Source organism: Rana temporaria, chromosome 3 (genome assembly GCF_905171775.1).
Source record: "Rana temporaria chromosome 3, aRanTem1.1, whole genome shotgun sequence".
NCBI classification, from domain to species: domain Eukaryota; kingdom Metazoa; phylum Chordata; class Amphibia; order Anura; family Ranidae; genus Rana; species Rana temporaria.
Genome location: NC_053491.1, coordinates 328,355,658 through 328,376,321, shown reverse-complemented (window position 1 = coordinate 328,376,321; position 20,664 = coordinate 328,355,658). Strand labels below are relative to the sequence as shown.

The window sequence follows — 20,664 nt, the reverse complement described above, 5'->3', positions numbered from 1 at the left end:
TTCAGGTACTCTGCCTAACCATTGTTGTCTGGTCGGCATAGATGTACTTTTCCACAAAATAGGGATGCATGCGCTTGCTGCTGTCAGTAGATGTCTTATCAGGGAATTTTTAAACTTTGCCAGGGAAATTGGGAGATTGAGTAATAAATAAGTAGCTGGGTTATCGCCCAGATCCACCTCCTGTAATTTCTCTCACTGTGTCAGTGACCATTTTCCAAAAATCTTTAAACTTTACACACTTCCAAAATACATGCAACATGGTGCCTTGAACTGCCTTCCCCTTCTCCGCAACGCCAACAACGGTCTGATACTTCAGGGAATATCCGCTTTAATGCGACAGGAGTTTTGTACCATCTAGTTAAGATCTTGTATCCCCCTTCCTGGTATTTAGTAGCGAGAGAGGCTTTGTGTGTAAAATTGAAGATTCCCATTTTCTGTGTCTCTGGGAGTTTAATCCCCAGTTCTTTTTCCCAGGCTTGTATAAAAGGCAATTCCTTTGGAGCTACTGCCTCTCCCAGAAGGATATACATTAACGACAGACCATGTCTCAGCGGGTCACCCTTCAGGCATAATTCCTCATATCTTGAAAGATCTCTATCCGCTTTGCCTTGTGGGTTCATTGCTCTAATAGCTACTTTTAGTTGATTTAGTCTCATTAGATCTATTTCCCTGCTGAATACCTCTTCCATTTCTCCCCCACTCATCCTTCGGTTCTCATCTTTAAAGTGTATTAGCCTACTCATTCCTGAACGTCTTAGATTGTTAAAATGTAAATCTGCGAGGCCAACCTGGAATCTAGGGTTACCCAGCACCAGTATTAATGGACTTGGGTATTCCGAAATTTTGTTTTTCTTAAATATCTTTTTCGTATTGTGGCTCCTATTGTAGGATGTTTTTTCACCTCTTGTGGAATGTCTACCTCTTGGATCCACGCCAGTCCCTCCAAGGGGATGTTCGTGTTTTTTTGCTCCATGAGAATCCATGGCTTAGTTTTCTGATGGGCACACCACTCTACTACCCTTGCCATATGGCAGGCGTCGTGGTATCCCATTGGATCAGGGAGGCCTACCCCTCCCTTTTCCTTTGGCATCGTCAGAATATCCCGCCGTATTCTAGGTACTTTTCCTGCCCAGATAAACTTAGCAAATCTACTTCTTAAGTCTCTCAGGAACCCTGATGGAATCTTTACCGGTAAGGTCTGAAATACATATAGTAATCTTGGCATCACGTTCATTTTAATAATGTTAATTCTACCGAACCAAGTAAAGATTTCATTGTCCCAACGTTGGAAATCTGCCTTACCAGGGGTATGAAGTTTAACTCATAGGTTCTTTTTAAGTTCTTCGGTATCCTTGTTCCCAAGTAAAGTATATGGGAGTCTGTCCACTTAAAAGGAAAACTAGACGCCAATTGCTGCTGCCTCTGCCTATTTACCTCTACTCCCATTGCCTCCAATTTGCTGTAATTCACCTTGAAGTTGGAAAGATCCCCATATTGCTTTATCTCCTTCAATAGGGATGGTAAAGATAATTCTGGGGTCGTTATCGAAAATAGCAGATCATCTGCGAATGCAGCGACTTTGTACTCTACTCCTTTGACCCTGAGTCCTCTTATATCTCTGTTTGCACGGATAGTTCTCAGAAATGGTTCTAAAGTGAGGACAAAGATGATTGGAGAGAGTGGACATCCTTGCCTTGTCCCATTTCTTATTGGGAAGGGATCAGACATTGCATCGTTCACCTTTACCCTTGCCGTCGGGCATGAGTAGAGGCCTGCAATCCAATTTTGCATCCCTCCTCCCAGCTCTATATGTTGTAGTGTGGCTCTCAAAAATCCCCAATCCACCCTATCAAAAGCTTTCTCTGCATCAGTTGATATTAGTACCAGAGGATTTTGATAGAGTTGGGACATGTAGATGGTACTTAACACTCGTTGTGTATTCTCCCTCCCTTCTCTTCCAGGGGTAAAACCAACCTGGTCTGGATGTATTAGGGAGGGTATATGAGTCACTAATCTATTAGCAATTATTTTTGAATTTTTTTTTAGGTCTGTGTTCAATAGGGATATTGGGCGGTAGCTAGGACATAATGTCGGATCCTTCCCTTCCTTGGGGATTACGGCTATGTGTGCCCCCAAAGTTTCTCTGAGCATCGGCCGTCCTTCTTTTAATGAATTAAAGGCCTCCAAGAATTAAGGTGCCAGTTTTTCAAAAAAAGTTTTGTAGTATAGTAATGTATATCCATCTGGGCCCGGGGATTTACCTGGTTTCATTTCTTTAATTACTTCTAAAAGTTCCTCTAACGTTATCAACCCCTCCATACTGGTAGCAGTTTTTTCTGAAATTTTAAACATGCCTGATTCTTTTAAGTATTCCTTTACTCTTTTCTCCCTGCTCTGATTCCTCTCCGCTGTAGGTTTACTCTCCAGGTGGTACAGTTCACTATAATATTCCCTAAAGGCTTTTGCTATTAGCTGCGATGAACTAACTAATTTATCTCCTTTTATTTTTATTTTTTCAATGTAATTTTTAGCATAGCATTTATCTTCACGGCAGCCAGGATCGGAATAGCCAGGTCCTGGAGGTCACCCACATTCCCCGTAGACTTGGTGAAAGCTAAGTTGTCATGGATCATGGTTAATGAACACCTCACGACAATATTACTTGGCAAACGGGCCACATTTGATAAAATCTGGAAAACCTGGATTAAATACTTGTCTGATCCCTTATGAAGCACTAGTGATCAGACATTTTTCGTCTTATGAAGTGCACTTTTCTCTCCATCTTATTATTTGTTTCTTCTTCTTTTTCCTTTCCCTCCTTTTTGGTTACCTCTTTAATTTCTACCCCTGATCTATCAGGAAGATAGGCAATAGGAGATGTTTAGTAGTAAATAAGGTGTTGAAGGGGAAGACCTAGTACCTGACTGTTACTCTTAACATACTGTTTAGATTTCTCACCTCCACTGATTCCATAATGAAAGGGAATGTGGATGTGGGCCCCATGGCCATGTTGTCATAGTTTCCCCCTCCCCCCTCATATTGATTTCAGAGGAGCAATGGGGAAACCAAAACACATATATTCTCCTGTTACATGTCATTATTTCATTGCTTTTTTTGATGTGGTTTATAAAGAGAAACATTTCATCAGGTGTGAGTGATGAAAGACATCTACAGGTGCATTTTATATAGATGCATGACACACAGCGTGATATATTTCAAGCACTTCTTTCTTTTAATTTTGACGATCATAGCTACCAGCTAGCGAAAACCCAAAATTAGGGAACCATGTCTTCTACTGGTGTTGGTCCACTGTGATTGATCAAGTCCAAAGTCAGCACAGCTTTATGGAGATCTGATTTGATTTTCCAGCTGGACGTGGCACCCGCTCACACTGCTAAAAGTACCAATACCTGGTTTAATGATCATGATATTACTGTGCTTGATTGGCCAGCAAACTCACCTGACCTAAACCCCACACAGAATCTGTGCAATATTGTCAAGAAGAAGAAGATGAGACCCGAAACCCAACAATACAAACGGGCTGAAGGTCGCTATCAAAGCAATCTAGGCTTCCATAACACCTCAGCAGTGTGACAGGCTGATCACCTCCATGCCACGCCAAATTGATGCAGTAATTCATGATTCGTTGATTGCATATTATACTATACATGGACATACTTTCAGTAAGCAAACATTTATGTGTTAAGAATCCTATTTTTTATCTTACGTAATATTCAAATTTTCTGAGATACTTTTAGCGTTTTTTATTCTGGTCCCTTAAAGGAGATTACACAGCACAGCGCTTGTGCTATGTAATCTGCCCCCCTCTAAACTGTAAAAAATAAATAAACCTACCTACATATACTTCCTGTATGCCCTCTCTAATCAGACCACATTAACCAGGGCAGCTCCGCCCTGATCACCATGGTCAAAGTGCCTTCCTCTGTGATAGGCTGCTGTCCCCTCTGCTCTCCTCTCTCCCCCCCTCCTTCCTCCCTGTCAGGGCCCTCTCTGTCTTTCTCCGGGCCGCCCCCCCCCCCACCGCTATTATTTTAATACTTAATGACCACAATCCACTACCCGCAGAAACCTTCACAACCTCAGCCCTTCCCTTCTTCACTCTGCTACGGATGGCTTTTACGACAAAATCGCATCCCTGTCCTGCCCAGACCTAACCACTTCCATCTACAACACCACGTTGTCATCCTCCCTAGACATTTTTTCTCCTCTTTCTACACGCAGAACCAGGCCCCAAACAGACGACACCAGAAGTCTCAAGAGACGCAGCCGTTCTCTTGAGCGAGCATGGCGTAAATCTAAATCCCTGCAAGACTTTACACTCTACATATCTGCTTTTCTCAAATACAACTCCTGCCTCCACACTGCTAAACAAACCTATTACAACGCTCTCATCAAAACCCTCTCCTCCAAACCTTGTCAACTCTTTTCTACCCTTAATTACTTACTTCACCCCCAACTCCCCACCAACTTGCTTACCACTCAACAGTTTGCCAACCATTTAAAAAGCAAAATGTATTAATGGACTTGGGTATTCCGAAATTTTGGTTTTCTTAAATATCTTTTTCATGACTCGTATTGTGGCTCCTATTGTAGGATGTTTTTTCACCTCTTGTGGAATGTCTACCTCTTGGATCCACGCCAGTCCCTCCAAGGAGATGTTCGTGTTTTTTTGCTTCATGAGAATCCATGGCTTAGTTTTCTGATGGGCACACCACTCTACTACCCTTGCCATATGGCAGGCGTCGTGGTATCCCATTGGATCAGGGAGGCCTACCCCTCCCTTTTCCTTTGGCATCGTCAGAATATCCTGCCGTATTCTAGGTACTTTTCCTGCCCAGATAAACTTAGCAAATCTACTTCTTAAGTCTCTCAGGAACCCTGATGGAATCTTTACCGGTAAGGTCTGAAATACATATAGTAATCTTGGCATCACGTTCATTTTAATAATGTTAATTCTACCGAACCAAGTAAAGATTTCATTGTCCCAACGTTGGAAATCTGCCTTACCAGGGGTATGAAGTTTAACTCATAGGTTCTTTTTAAGTTCTTCGGTATCCTTGTTCCCAAGTAAAGTATATGGGAGTCTGTCCACTTAAAAGGAAAACTAGACGCCAATTGCTGCTGCCTCTGCCTATTTACCTCTACTCCCATTGCCTCCAATTTGCTGTAATTCACCTTGAAGTTGGAAAGATCCCCATATTGCTTTATCTCCTTCAATAGGGATGGTAAAGATAATTCTGGGGTCGTTATCGAAAATAGCAGATCATCTGCGAATGCAGCGACTTTGTACTCTACTCCTTTGACCCTGAGTCCTCTTATATCTCTGTTTGCACGGATAGTTCTCAGAAATGGTTCTAAAGTGAGGACAAAGATGATCGGAGAGAGTGGACATCCTTGCCTTGTCCCATTTCTTATTGGGAAGGGATCAGACATTGCATCGTTCACCTTTACCCTTGCCGTCGGGCATGAGTAGAGGCCTGCAATCCAATTTTGCATCCCTCCTCCCAGCTCTATATGTTGTAGTGTGGCTCTCAAAAATCCCCAATCCACCCTATCAAAAGCTTTCTCTGCATCAGTTGATATTAGTACCAGAGGATTTTGATAGAGTTGGGACATGTAGATGGTACTTAACACTCGTTGTGTATTCTCCCTCCCTTCTCTTCCAGGGGTAAAACCAACCTGGTCTGGATGTATTAGGGAGGGTATATGAGTCACTAATCTATTAGCAATTATTTTTGATTTTTTTTTTAGGTCTGTGTTCAATAGGGATATTGGGCGGTAGCTAGGACATAATGTCGGATCCTTCCCTTCCTTGGGGATTACGGCTATGTGTGCCCCCAAAGTTTCTCTGAGCATCGGCCGTCCTTCTTTTAATGAATTAAAGGCCTCCAAGAATTAAGGTGCCAGTTTTTCAAAAAAAGTTTTGTAGTATAGTAATGTATATCCATCTGGGCCCGGGGATTTACCTGGTTTCATTTCTTTAATTACTTCTAAAAGTTCCTCTAACGTTATCAACCCCTCCATACTGGTAGCAGTTTTTTCTGAAATTTTAAACATGCCTGATTCTTTTAAGTATTCCTTTACTCTTTTCTCCCTGCTCTGATTCCTCTCCGCTGTAGGTTTACTCTCCAGGTGGTACAGTCCACTATAATATTCCCTAAAGGCTTTTGCTATTAGCTGCGATGAACTAACTAATTTATCTCCTTTTATTTTTATTTTTTAAATGTAATTTTTAGCATAGCATTTATCTTCACGGCAGCCAGGATCGGAATAGCCAAAACACATATATTCTCCTGTTACATGTCATTATTTCATTGCTTTTTTTGATGTGGTTTATAAAGAGAAACATTTCATCAGGTGTGAGTGATGAAAGACATCTACAGGTGCATTTTATATAGATGCATGACACACAGCGTGATATATTTCAAGCACTTCTTTCTTTTAATTTTGACGATCATAGCTACCAGCTAGCGAAAACCCAAAATTAGGGAACCATGTCTTCTACTGGTGTTGGTCCACTGTGATTGATCAAGTCCAAAGTCAGCACAGCTTTATGGAGATCTGATTTGATTTTCCAGCTGGACTTGGCACCCGCTCACACTGCTAAAAGTACCAATACCTGGTTTAATGATCATGATATTACTGTGCTTGATTGGCCAGCAAACTCACCTGACCTAAACCCCACACAGAATCTGTGCAATATTGTCAAGAAGAAGAAGATGAGACCCCAAACCCAACAATACAAACGGGCTGAAGGTCGCTATCAAAGCAATCTAGGCTTCCATAACACCTCAGCAGTGTGACAGGCTGATCACCTCCATGCCACGCCAAATTGATGCAGTAATTCATGATTCATTGATTGCATATTATACTATACATGGACATACTTTCAGTAAGCAAACATTTATGTGTTAAGAATCCTATTTTTTATCTTACGTAATATTCAAATTTTCTGAGATACTTTTAGCGTTTTTTATTCTGGTCCCTTAAAGGAGATTACACAGCACAGCGCTTGTGCTATGTAATCTGCCCCCCTCTAAACTGTAAAAAATAAATAAACCTACCTACATATACTTCCTGTATGCCCTCTCTAATCAGACCACATTAACCAGGGCAGCTCCGCCCTGATCACCATGGTCAAAGTGCCTTCCTCTGTGATAGGCTGCTGTCCCCTCTGCTCTCCTCTCTCCCCCCCTCCTTCCTCCCTGTCAGGGCCCTCTCTGTCTTTCTCCGGGCCGCCCCCCCCCCCCCCCCCACCGCTATTATTTTAATACTTAATGACCACAATCCACTACCCGCAGAAACCTTCACAACCTCAGCCCTTCCCTTCTTCACTCTGCTACGGATGGCTTTTACGACAAAATCGCATCCCTGTCCTGCCAAGACCTAACCACTTCCATCTACAACACCACGTTGTCATCCTCCCTAGACATTTTTTCTCCTCTTTCTACACGCAGAACCAGGCCCCAAACAGACGACACCAGAAGTCTCAAGAGACGCAGCCGTTCTCTTGAGCGAGCATGGCGTAAATCTAAATCCCTGCAAGACTTTACACTCTACATATCTGCTTTTCTCAAATACAACTCCTGCCTCCACACTGCTAAACAAACCTATTACAACGCTCTCATCAAAACCCTCTCCTCCAAACCTTGTCAACTCTTTTCTACCCTTAATTACTTACTTCACCCCCAACTCCCCACCAACTTGCTTACCACTTAACAGTTTGCCAACCATTTAAAAAGCAAAATCAACACAATTCGCAAGGAGATACCCAGCATTCAAATTCCTACCCAACACATCGGGTCCAACACCACACTCAATACTCTCCTCCTTTTGCCCAGTTACCACAGATGAAGTTGATAAACTCTTTTCCGTGGCCCGCCTCACTACCTGTCACCTGGCCCCTCACAATTACTGTGACCACCTTCCCGCTCTATTCATAACTCCCTAACCCACATCTTCAACCTCTCCTCCGGCACCTTTTCTTCCTCGCTCAAACATGCACTGATTACCCCCATACTTAAAAAAACCCTCACTAGACCACACCTGTTTGAATAACTTAAGACCCACCTCCCTGCTCTCATTTGCCTCCAAGCTCATCGAACGCCTTGTCCATGACCGAATGAGTTGCTACCTCACGGACAACAACCTTCTCGACCCCCTACAGTCTGACTTCCGCCCACAACATTCTACTGAAACAGCCCTACTAAAACTCACCAATGACCTACTAACTGCTAAAACCACTGGCCATAACTCCATACTCATACTCTTAGACCTCTCTGATGCCTTTGATACTTGCTCCTCAGCAAATTACACTCCCTTGGTCTCCGTGATTCTGCTTTTTCCGGGTTCTCCTCCTACCTATCTCAGCTCACTTTCAGTGTCACTTACAACTCCATCTCCTCCGCTCCTCTTCCATCTTTCTGTTGGGGTACCCCAAGGCTCTGTCCTTGGGCCCCTCCTATTCTCACTCTATAACTCTTCTCTGGGCCAGTTGATAACCTCCCATGGCTTCCAATACCACCTCTATGCCGACGACACCCAGATCTATCTCTCCACTCCTCAACTGACCCCCTCGATCTCCTCACGGATCTCAAACTTACTGAATGACATATCGGTATGGATGTCACACCACTTCCTCAAACAAATCATTGACTCTTACCTCTCCTTCAGCCCCCCATATCCAATCACTGGCTAAACCCTGCCACCTTAAACTCTGCAACATCTCCAAAATTCGACCCTTCCTGACTAATGACACCACAAAGCAACTTATTCACTCCTTGATTATTTCCCGCCTTGACTACTGCAACTCTTTTCTTAATGACCTACCCTTAAGTAGGCTATCCCCCCTTCAGTCTATTATGAATTCTGCTGCTAGACCAATACACCTCACTAACCAATCTATGAGTGCTGCTCCTCTTTGCCAATCCCATTACTGGTTTCCCCTACCCCACTGTGTAAAATTCAAAATGCTGACTATAACATGCAATGCCATTCACAACATCGCCCCCATCTACATCACCAACCTCATCTGCAGACATCGCCCAAATTGTCCCATCCGCTCTTCCCAGGACCCCCTACTCTCTAGCTCCCTTGTTACCTCCTCCCATGCTTGCCTTCAGGACTTCTCCAGAGCCTCTCCCATCCTCTGGAACTACCTGCCCCGGTATGTCCAATCAGCCCCTACCCTGTCCACCTTTAGGAGATCCCTGAAAACTAATTTATTCAGTCTAACTGTCCCTGAGCCACCCCCATCAAATCATTCTCTGAAGCTATTACCCTTTGTACCACAACCCCCTCCCTTTAGAATGTCAGCTCTAGGAGCAGGGCCCTCCTGTACCTTCTGTATTGAACTGTACTGTAATTGTGCTGTCCCCCCTATACATTGTAAAGCGCTGTGTAAACTGTTGGCACTACATAAATCGTGTATAATAATAATACTAAATATAAATTTTGTCTATTAGAGTCTGGCATAGCACATTGTGTATGTTTTATTTAAAAACAAGCATTCTATATACTGTATATCAGCTATCTTAAGTCTAGACACGTGTCTCATGGCCGCTTTCCAGCTCTGATAGATGTCTTCTGCAGAGGAGATAAGCGGCCATGTGATCTCCCTCTGACGTCAGAGAGAGATCACAGCCCCTTCTACAGAAGACATCTATCAGAGCTGCAAAGGAGGCGCGAGTTATGAGACCGGCCTGAAGACAGCTGATATACAGTATTTAGAACACTCATTTTTAAATAAAACACACACAGTGTGCTATGCCAGCCTCTAATAGAGGGGCTGGCATAGACCTAAATATATGCCTTAACAACCACTTTAATTTTGTGTTTTCATTAGCTGTAGGCCATAATCATCAAAATTGAAAGAAAGAAATGCTTGAAATATATCTCCCTGTATTTAAAGCATCTATATAAAACAAATGAGTTTCACTTTTTGAATTGAAAATACTGAAATATACTGAAAATACTGAAAAAAATAAACTTTTTGAGGTTATTAAAAAATTTTTAAATGCAGTTGTATGTGATTCTCCAGCAATACCCATCATACCAAGATATGTTTATGGAATGTTGATATACTTCTTTGATGTACAATTGTCTGAAAAAAAATGAAAATAAATCATTGGAAAAAAAAAAGGGAACCTTTAACAGAAAAAGACAGAAAATCTTGTACTGATTCCATGCTCTTTTACCAGACTCCGTTTAGAAAAAAAGACAGCTGGTAGCTTTAATTAAAAAAAATCAACATTTATTTTGCATAAAAATCCAGCAAATATTGACAAAATGGTTATGCACAAAAATATCAAGCTACTGCACCTAAAATAACGAAGCATCAACTGGAAGCACAACACACAAAAAACAGTAGTAGAAGCTGATTTTGCATCATGGGAGTTGCATTTTTTATCGTGTTTCAGTCCTGTAAAGTGATTGCCTTTAAGCGGTTGAGTGACCAAGCACAGCTTCAAATATTGTATCTCCTTTCTACATGTGTATGCATAGGGATCTCTGGAATGGAACTTGTCATGAAAGTATTTTGAAAACTACAACTAGGTCATGTTTTGTGATTATTTTATATACAAATGTTGCATGGCTGAATACTTTTTAAATGTCCCCTTGTTGCTGTTACATTATTCTTGTTGTAATAGTTTTAACATGTCTACTAAAGCTATTATATTTCTAGAAAGATAGCCAGAGTTGGTACTAAGGTACAGATTGCCACATCAGGTTCGGTATCAGGCATTCCTTTTAATGCTATCCAATTAAGATAAAATCCGCCGCTGTATAACGAGACGCCTGACTGACCTCTTAAAAATGGAACATAAGTGGAAAAGTAACTCCCCTTCTGCCTCAGGCCCCTCTTACTGAACTGAGACTACAGCATGCGATTTGACCGGCAGTTCCTGCCAATACACCACATAATGGATAGTTATCAGAGTATAATGGACTTTTTGTAATGAATTCATTGTGTAGAGCTGGCTGCTAAAATTACCAGAAGTTATCTAAGAGTGTGCTTTGTTCCCAACACATTGATTTTTCTTTTATTTCTGTTTGGATGGAAGAGCCATCAGTCAGAGAATATTTTACACCGACCCACAGGTAGCTCTTGCTGTTGCACTAAAATTAGGAAGGCTGTTGGCTTCCATGTTTGAGCTGATTTTGTAATTTTCTTTAAGACTATTTGTTTTAAGGTCAGGAAGGCAATTTAACATTACAGCAGTTTATTTGTTGAATCAGTATATGAAGACAGATCATCAACAAATCCACAACCACTTACCAGAATAGTAGCAGATTAACGAAAACCAAAGCAACATGTGGACTTGTTACCCATAGACCTTTGCAGGGGGGGGGGGAATAATATGTGATAAATACAACCTTTGCTCCTGTGTTCGTAAATCCGCCCTAGAGTGTGTGCTTTATATTCAAGGAACAAACCAGCACCACCAGGTGTGCAGACAAGTGGAACCACAATAAAATACAAAACACACACAAAAACCAATACCCCCTCAAACAGACTTCTGCACCACAAAGAATGTATGTATAATAGAACAGTAACCTTTTTATAAATGACATGACACCATACAAATGTACAACACCCCAAAGATGCAGATTAAATACATACAACCTCTGGCCTCCCCCCAGAAAAACAGTAGCAAAACACAAGTCCCTGTGTAGTGTTATCATTCATCAGGGAACTCAAATAGACACCTACCTGGGTTGGTAAACTATATACATAATGGGTGTATTATAATTCACGAAATAAACACATACAAAACAATATGTATGGTATAAAAATTTAAAATTTGATATTACCAATAACCAACACCACTTCACCCAATAAACTGTAATGAATGCATATGCAAAAATATGAACAAACTATATATGCAAAAAATTCCAAAATGAACAAGCCAAAAATCAAATAACAAGAAAAAAAATACTAATGTCCCATACACCTAAGCAGAAATTCTGCCAGCAAAAGAGCTTTTCATCAGAAATTCCAACCTTGTGTATGCTCCATCAGACTTTTACTGTCGGGATTTCTGCCAGAAAAAGTTTGAGCGCAGGTTCTCAATTTTTCTGACGGAAAAAATTCCTATCGGGAATTCCGACGGGGAAAAAAACACACATGCTCGGAAACAATTCAACGCATGCTCAGAAGCATTGAACTTCTTTTTCTCACCTTGTCGCAGTGTTGTACGTCACCGCGTTCTTAACACTCGAAACTTCAGAGAATTTTTGTGTTACCATGTGTATGCAAGCCAAGCTTGAGCGGAATTCCATCGGAAAAAACATCCAACTTTTTTCCGACGAAAATTCCGCTCGTGTTTACAGGGCATAAGACTTCAAAAGAGGGAACAGTGGTGTATCACGGCTCAGTGCTAAAGCATTAAGTAAATCAGGGGGGCTGTTGGCAGAGGGCTTACTGCCACCAATCCCCATGTTATTGGTGTTGACAAATGTTATATTTTTGTGCTCTGTAGCATACACACATACAGTATCTCAGAAAAGTGAGTAAACCCCTCACATTTTTGTGAATATTTTATTATATCTTTTCATGTGACAACACTGAAGAAATTACACTTTGCTACAATGTAAAGTAGTGAGTGTACAGCTTGTATAACAGTGTAAATTTGCTGTCCCCTCAAAATAACTCAAAACTCAGCCATTATTGTCTAAACCTCTGGCAACAAAAGTGAGTACACCCCTACGCAACAATTTCCAAATTTTGTCCAAAGTACCCAATGAACTGTAGCTCCCCAGTGCCGGCAGCACTCATGCAGACCATGACACTCCCGCCACCATGTTTCACTGTAGGCAAGACACACGTGTCTTTGTACTCCTCACCTGGTTGCCGCCGCATTCGCTGACACCATCTGAACCAAATAAGTTTATCTTGGTCTCATCAGACCACAGGACATGGCTCCAGTAATCCATGTCCTTGTCTTCAGCAAACTGCGGGCTTTCTTCTGCATCCTCTTTAGAAGAGGCTTCCTTCTGGGATGACAGCCATGCATACCAATTTGATGGTGTGTGCGGCACTGACAGGCTGACCCCCCACCCCTTCAACCTCTGCAGGAATGCTGTCAGCACTCATACGTCTATTTCCTAAAGACAACCTCTGTATAAGATGCTGAGCACGTCCATTCAATTTCTTTGGTTGACCATGGCAAGGCCTGTTCTGAGTGGAACTTGTCCTGTTAAACCGCTTTATGGTCTTGGCCACCAAGAAAATCCTGTACTGACTTGGTATATCGCGTCCACTGCTCCCCTTCACATAGAACTACATCTCCCATAAGTCTCTGGAGCTAGGGATGATGTGTCCAGGATGGGCGTGGACGAGATGAAGGGTTGCTCTGGGTTGGATGGCAGGCGGAACATGTGGTGGGGATTGAGCCAATGGGGGGCCGTGTCTAGGATGGGGCGTGGACGAGATGAAGGGTTGCTCCGGGTTTGATGGCAGGCAGAACACGTGGTGGGGATTGAGCCAATGGGGGGCCGTGATGGTGCCTACTGAAGCTGCCCAATCACAGGCCGTTCTTATGCCCGGGAACTGACTGAGTCGGCTGATGCATTGGAGTGCTGTGGCAATCGTTAAAGTAGGTGTACATGCTGTGTGGGGAATAAATGTGTTTAGCTGTGTACACTGTTTCTGTGCCTTTTCAAATAGAATCTATTCCTTGGGGACTTTTTTTTTCTTCTTGTTCCCAACATTGCCACAAAATATGGAATTGTATGGTCAGAATAATGTTGTTTATATGTTGTCTGTGTTATTTGCTATCTGTGTTTCAGCAGATGTCTCATGATTTGTGTTGGCTATTCAGGTTTATCTGACTGGGAATGCCTGCTAGATTTTGCAGAGATCACTGCAGTACAGTGTGAGATGTAAATACATATAGTTTTTGTCCCTGCCATCCCTCTGTATTTCATGATACCAGAGTCACATGACAGACAGTCCAGAATCACTGGCATTATACAGAGAGGTGTAGAGATGTTGCTTGGAGTTTGCATTTGACGTGCATTGAACTGCACAGGCATTGTGAGTGAACCATTGGTAAAGCATTGCTACAGTTGTCTTTGAATGTTCACTTTCAGAAGGATGTTTCCTGGACATTGAGGACTATGAAGATAGTCAGGAATGAGAGATTTTCTAAGTAGTCTTCTGCTACAGCAATGCAGGACAACCAGTATGTCTTCAGCTGGAGTAGAACTACAGATCTCAACATGCCTTAACCAAAGAGAGCATAATGTGTGCCAGCAGGGAATGGGGGGACTGGCAAGTTCTGCTGCATTGGAGAGTTGCTGGTTGCATGTCACCCCCTGTAACAGGATTTGTTTATCATCCAGCCAGTGCTTCTACTGAACAACTAGTAATTTAAAGTACACCTGTCATGCAACTTGAGTGTATTGAATATTAATGTATAGTTAGAATAGTGATTGCACAATGCTAGGACAGCTTCCAAAAAATGTAACTTTTGTCAAATGTGTTCTAGTTTTAGATCTTCTTGTACAAAACACTTACTACATAGTGAATACACAATGATTTCTGATGTGTCCCATGTTCACCCCCAGACATCATATCCCACGCTCATCAAGTTCTGTATATGTTGGCACTTTGGAATGAATACGTTGATTTTGCGTTGCAGTTTGGGCACTCGGGCTTAAAAAGGTTCGCCATCACTGGCCTAGGCTATATTTATGTAGAGCAACAATCCTTTTTTTCAGATCCCCAGAGAGTTCTTTGCCATGAGGTGCCATGTTGAACTTCCAGTGACCAGTATGAGAGCGTGAGAGAGCGATGACACCAAATTTAACACACCTGCTTTCCATTCACGGTTTAGACATTAATGGCTGTGTGTTGTTTTTTTGAGGGCACAGCACATTTACACTGTTATACAAGCTGTCTACTCACTACTTTACATTGTAGCAAAGTATAATTTAATTTCTTTAGTGTTGTCACTGTGATATTATTATTTTTTTTTCTTTTTAAACAATTCAGACATTTCTAAAATTCTGTTTTCACTTTGTCATTAAAGGGGTTGTAAACCCTCATGTTTTTTCACCTTAATGCATCCTTGCAAAATAAGGTAAAAAATCTTCTGTCAGTGATCGGCCCCCAAGCCCCTCTGTTTTACTTACCTGAGTCCTGTATTCCCCCGCCGGAGATGTGCTCTTCCTCTCTGCCCGGGGTCCTCGGCTCTTGATTGGATAGATTGACAGCAGCGCAGACATTGGCTCCCGCTGCTGTCAATCAAATCCAGGGACCCGGGGGCGGGGCCGAGTCCTACATTCGGTGTCTATAGACGCAAATCCTGGAACTCGGGAGTGCGCCCGCAAGGTAACCCCCCCGGGAGAAAGCTTCTCCTAGGGGGTTATACGATGTGGGTAGGTGCTACCAGCGCTACAAGGGCCCCCAGAAGTCAAAGATCTGGGCCACTCTGTGCAAAATTAACTACACAGTGGAGATAAGTATAATATGTTTGTTATTTAACATTTTTTTTAACAAACCCTTGCAATCACTTTATGGGGCACTGAGTGTAGATTAATGAGAAAAAATATATTTTAACTGCTTGCCGACCAGCCGCTGCAGTTATACGGCGGCAGGTCGGCTCCCCTGCGCGAGAGCCCGTAGCTATACATCGGCTCTCGCGCAGGCCACTAGGGGCGCGTGCATGCCCCCCACTCGCCCCGGCTCCCGTGCACGTGCCCGGCGGGCGCGATCGCCGCCAGGCACACACGATCGCTCGTTACAGAGCGGGGACCGGGAGCTGTGTGTGTAAACACACAGTTCCCGGTCCTGTCAGGGAGAGAAATGCTGATCTTCTGTTCATACAATGTAATTTCCCCTAGTGAGGCCACCCCCCCCCTACAGTTAGAACACACCCAGGCAACATACTTAACCCCTTCCCCGCCCCCCTAGTGTTAACCCCTTCACTGCCAGTGGAATCTTTATAGTAATCCAATGCATTTTTATAGCATTGATCTCTATACAAATGCCAATGGTCCCAAAAATTTGTCAAAAGTGTCCGAAGTGTCCGCCATAATGTCGCAGTACTGAAAAAAAATCGCTGATCGCCGCCATTACTAGTAAAAATATTAATAAAAATGCCATAAAAATACCCCCTATTTTGTAAACGCTATAACTTTTGCGCAAACCAATCAATAAACGCTTATTGCGATTTTTTTTTTTTACGAAAAATATGTAGAAGAATACTATCGGCCTAAACTGAGGAAAAATGTTTTTTTTATATATTTTTGGGGGATATTTATTATAGCAAAAAGTAAAAAATATTCATTTTTTTCAAAATTGTTGCTCTATTTTTGTTTATAGCGCAAAAACTAAAAACCGCAGAGGTGATCAAATACCACCAAAAGAAAGCTCTATTTGTGGAGGAAAAAAGGACGCCAATTTTGTTTGGGAGCCACGTCGCACGACCGTGCAATTGTCAGTTAAAGCGACGCAGTGCCGAATCGCAAAAAGTGCTCTGGTCTTTGACCAGCAATATGGTCCGGGGAATAAGTGGTTAAACAACTGTAGCATCAGGCTTTAAAATAGAAAAAAGTGAAGGTGGTTTGAATACTTTCTAAATGCACTGTAAATGTGATCACAAACATTTATATGCATACATTGTGAAATGCAGCCAAAATGTAGGCCCCGGAAGTAGCAGTGTCCTTTTTTTCCCCCTCCCTTTATGCTGCTGTACAAAGTGGAACTTTTCCGCTGCTATATACAGCTAGTTAAACCCCAAAATTCAGTATCTCAGAAAATTTGAATAATGTGAAAAGGTTCAATATTGTAGACTCATGGTGTCAAACTCTAATCCGCTAATTAAAGAGGAGTTCCACCCAAATTTGGAACTTCCTCTTAACCCACTCCTCTCCCCCTTACATGCCACATTTGGCATGTAATTTTTTTGGGGGGGGAGTGGGGGCTTCAGGAAGAGTGGGACTTCCTGTCCCACTTCCGCCTTCCTGTAGGCAACTAAGCTTAATCGCCTTCAGGAAGGGGCTGCTGTAGGCGATCGCCTAGGACACGTCACAGGTGCTAGGCGATCTCCTGGCCAATTACACGGCGCGGGGCCGCGCCGCTCGCGCATGCGCAGTGCCACTCACGCATGCGCAGTGGGTGCCCGGCCGTGATGCCGAAAGCTGTCACGTCCGGGTGCCCACACTGAGAATGAAGACGCCGGCCTGGGAGGGGGGAGAGGAGCGGAGCCCCGGCCGGCACATCGCTGGAGCAGGTAAGTGTCTGTTTATTAAAAGCCAGCAGCTACACTTTTTGTTGCTGCTGACTTTTAATAAACATACAAATGGCTGGAACTCCCCTTTAACTCAAAACACCTGTAAAGGTTTCCCGAGCCTTTAAATGGTCTCTCAGTCTGGTTCAGTAGGTTACACAATCATGGGGAAGACTGCTGACTTGACAGTTGTTCAGAAGACAGTCATTGACACCCTCCACAAGTCACAAAATGTCTTTGCTAAAGAAGTGGACTGTTCAGAGTGCTGTATCCAAGCATATTATTGGGGAGTTGGGTGTAAGTCTTGAGGGGATTGTGAAGCAAAGGCCATTAATTAATTTGGGGAAGATTCACAAGGAGTGGACTACAGCTGGTGCAGCGCTTCAAGAGCCACCACACACAGACATATCCAGGACTTGGGCTACAACTGTCGCGTTCTTTGTGTCAAGGCACTTCTGAACCAGAGGGAAAGTTAGAAGCATCTTACCTGGGCTAAGGAGAAAAATATTGTTTCTATAAATAGAAGTTTATTTCAGGCCCAGAAGCTCATAGCACAAAATTGGTTATCACCATTTCCACCTACTGTAGCGGAATGGAAAATGCAAGTACCGGTAAGGGAAACCTTAATTAAGGAAAAATATACTTTTTTACAGGCTGTATAGGGAAATTTGAAAAAATATGGAGGTGGTTTGATATCCTGGAGGTATTTCTGGTTTACTGGAGGGAGGGGGCATGTTTTTTTTTCCTTCCCTCTTATTACGGGCTTGGGTTGTATGTTGTACTGGTTGTTTTTGTTGTTTGTATATAAAAGAAATAAAAAGATGATTTGACAAAAAAAAAAAAGAGTCAAAGGAATGGACTGTTGCTCAGTGGTTTAAAGTCCTCCTTTTCAGATGAAAGTCAGTTTTGCATTTCATTTGGAAATCAAGGTCCCCAAATCTGGAGGAAGAGTGGATAGAGACAGAAAGCAAGTTGCATGAGGTTCAGTGTGAAGTTTCCACGGTCACTGATGGTTTAGGGAGCCATGTCATCTGCTGTTGTTGTTCCACTGTGTTTTAAAAAGTCCAAAGTCAGCCAAGGAATTTCTAGAGCACTTCATGCTTCCCTCTGCTGACCAGCTTTAGATTTCATTTTCTAGCAGGACTTGGAACCTGCCCAGACAGCCAAAAGTACCAATACCTGGCTTAAAGGGTCACTAAAGGAATTTTTTTTTTTAGCTAAATAGCTTCCTTTACCTTACTGCAGTCCTGGTTTCATGTCCTCATTGTTCGTTTTTTCTCTGATGTTGCTGTAATTCTTCTCTGTTCTGGACACTTCCTGGTTGTCTGTTTCCTGATGACCACAGTACTGGGAGTTTCTAGTTTCATGTTCCAAACCATCACTGCTCTATGGCTCTGTATAGCACAGAGGCAGGGTAACATGCAAAAACGAAACTAAAAAACTACAAGTACATTATATGATTGATGTTTATCTATTTTTAATCGTTTTTAAAAGGAATCAGTTAACTATTATGTCTCTATACCCTGTAACCAGTCATTTCAGCAAAAAAAAAAAAAATCCTTTACAACTCCTTTAATGATCACTGTGCTTGGTTGGCCAGCAAACTCATCTGACCTAAACCCCATAGAGAATCTGTGGGCTATTTTCAAGAGGAAGGTGAGAGACACCAGACCCATCAAAGCAACCTGGGCTTCCATAACCCCACAGTGCCACAGGCTGATCGCCTCCATGCCACGCCGCATTGATGTAGTAGTTCATGCAAAAGGAGCCTAGACCAAGTATTTTGGGTATTCACTAGCTGTAAGCCATAATCATCAAAATGAAACAAAAGTAATACTTAAAATATATCACTCTGTGTGTAATAAATATATATAAAATGAGTTCCAATTTCTGAATTGATTTACTGAAATAAATAAACTTTTTGATGATATTACATTTTTTTGAGATGCACCTGTATGTATGCATGTGAAATTGGGACCTCGGATTTTCAGCGCTTGAGGGGAGCGACTCATGTGAATTTACAATATGTATGTAAAATACTGTGTAAATTGTTGTTGCTATTTAAATAAATGTAAAAATGAAACAAAATAAAGATAGAAACCATATATATGTATTTATTTTATTTTTTTTGGTTTATCAACTAGATTCCCAAATGAAATCCAGTCAGGCCTTCTAGAAGTTATATCCCCATCTCCCAACTTCTACCCAGATTTTTCACGCCTACGAGAATCATTTGGAGACCCCAGGGAACGAGTCAGGTAATGCACAAATAAAATGTGTGTGTACAAAAAAACTCCAGGCAGACTGTTCATAGCTGATGGCTCAGACACAGCCCTGCACTTCTGGGCACATGACGTTGCAGAAGAAATGATGTCAACACTTGTTTCTGATTTTGTTATATGTTCTTTATCATAAATAAAAATCCCATCATTCGCCATATTCATTCGCCAATGTTTTGTGCATTATAGTCCAAGCTTGGGTAGTGTCTGTGATCATCTGTGCATGTGTAGCCAGGTTTTTGCACTCCGAAGTAGCTAATTTCTTTGATCCTCCAGGAGTTGACAGCATAAAGTCTGCAATATGCCTGAGCTTTCTGTGTAGAAACCCTTTAGAATTCTATTGGGTTGCAGAACCAAAAGTGTTTTTGCTTGTGCCCAATTCATGTACCTTTAAGAAACATGAATCGGTTGGTGCCTGCACTGAGGAGTTGGCGAAGCCTGATGGGGAATCAAGAGACTAGTTCCCCAGCAGTTTCTGTTTGCTTTTTTATTGACAGTGCACCGCAGTTAGCAGATTTGAATGCTGCTATTGCTCTGAAGTCCTCTGTACGCCAGTTCAAAGCTGGTCATAATTACCATCAGTTACCTAATTTGAGAAATGGTATTTCTTTGAAAATCTTTCATTGACATAGAGAGGGCAGGTTAAACTGGTTGTACTAAAAACTACTTAAATTTGCTGCACATGTGCGTGATATTACCAATTTTAAAGCGGATGTGCGCTGAAAAAAAAAAATTAAAAGCCAGCAGGTACAAATACTGCAGCTGCTGACTTTTAATATTAGGACACCTACCTGTCCTGGAGTCCAGCACCGTCCGCAGCAGAGGACGAGCGATCGTTCGTCACTCTGCTGCCCCCCCGCCATCCTCGGTGAGGGAACCAGGAAGTGAAGCGCTCCAGCTTCACTACCCGGTTACCTACGGCGCATGCGCGAGTTGCGCTGCGCCTGCTGATTGGCTCCCGCTGTGCTCTGGGAGCCGAGTGTTCCCAGAGCACAATGGGGGGGGGGGGGGAGGTGACGTCCTGCCCGCAGTCTGCCCGAGTCTGTTTTTAGACAGGTATCTGCACCCCCCTGAAAGGTGTCAAATGTGACACCGGAGGGGGGGGGGGGTTTCCGATCAGCGGGAGT

General features: G+C 42.6%; 1 protein-coding gene across 1 annotated transcript in view; it reads left to right on the top strand.

Annotated features, from left to right (window-relative positions):
- The window catches only part of MGAT4B (alpha-1,3-mannosyl-glycoprotein 4-beta-N-acetylglucosaminyltransferase B), a 600,394-nt gene that overhangs the window by 370,984 nt on the left and 208,746 nt on the right, over positions 1-20,664 (top strand). Inside the window, exon 6 of the mRNA XM_040344984.1 lies at positions 19,403-19,516. Within this exon, the coding sequence (XP_040200918.1) occupies positions 19,403-19,516 (114 nt within the window). The remainder of the gene's footprint in view (positions 1-19,402; positions 19,517-20,664) is intronic.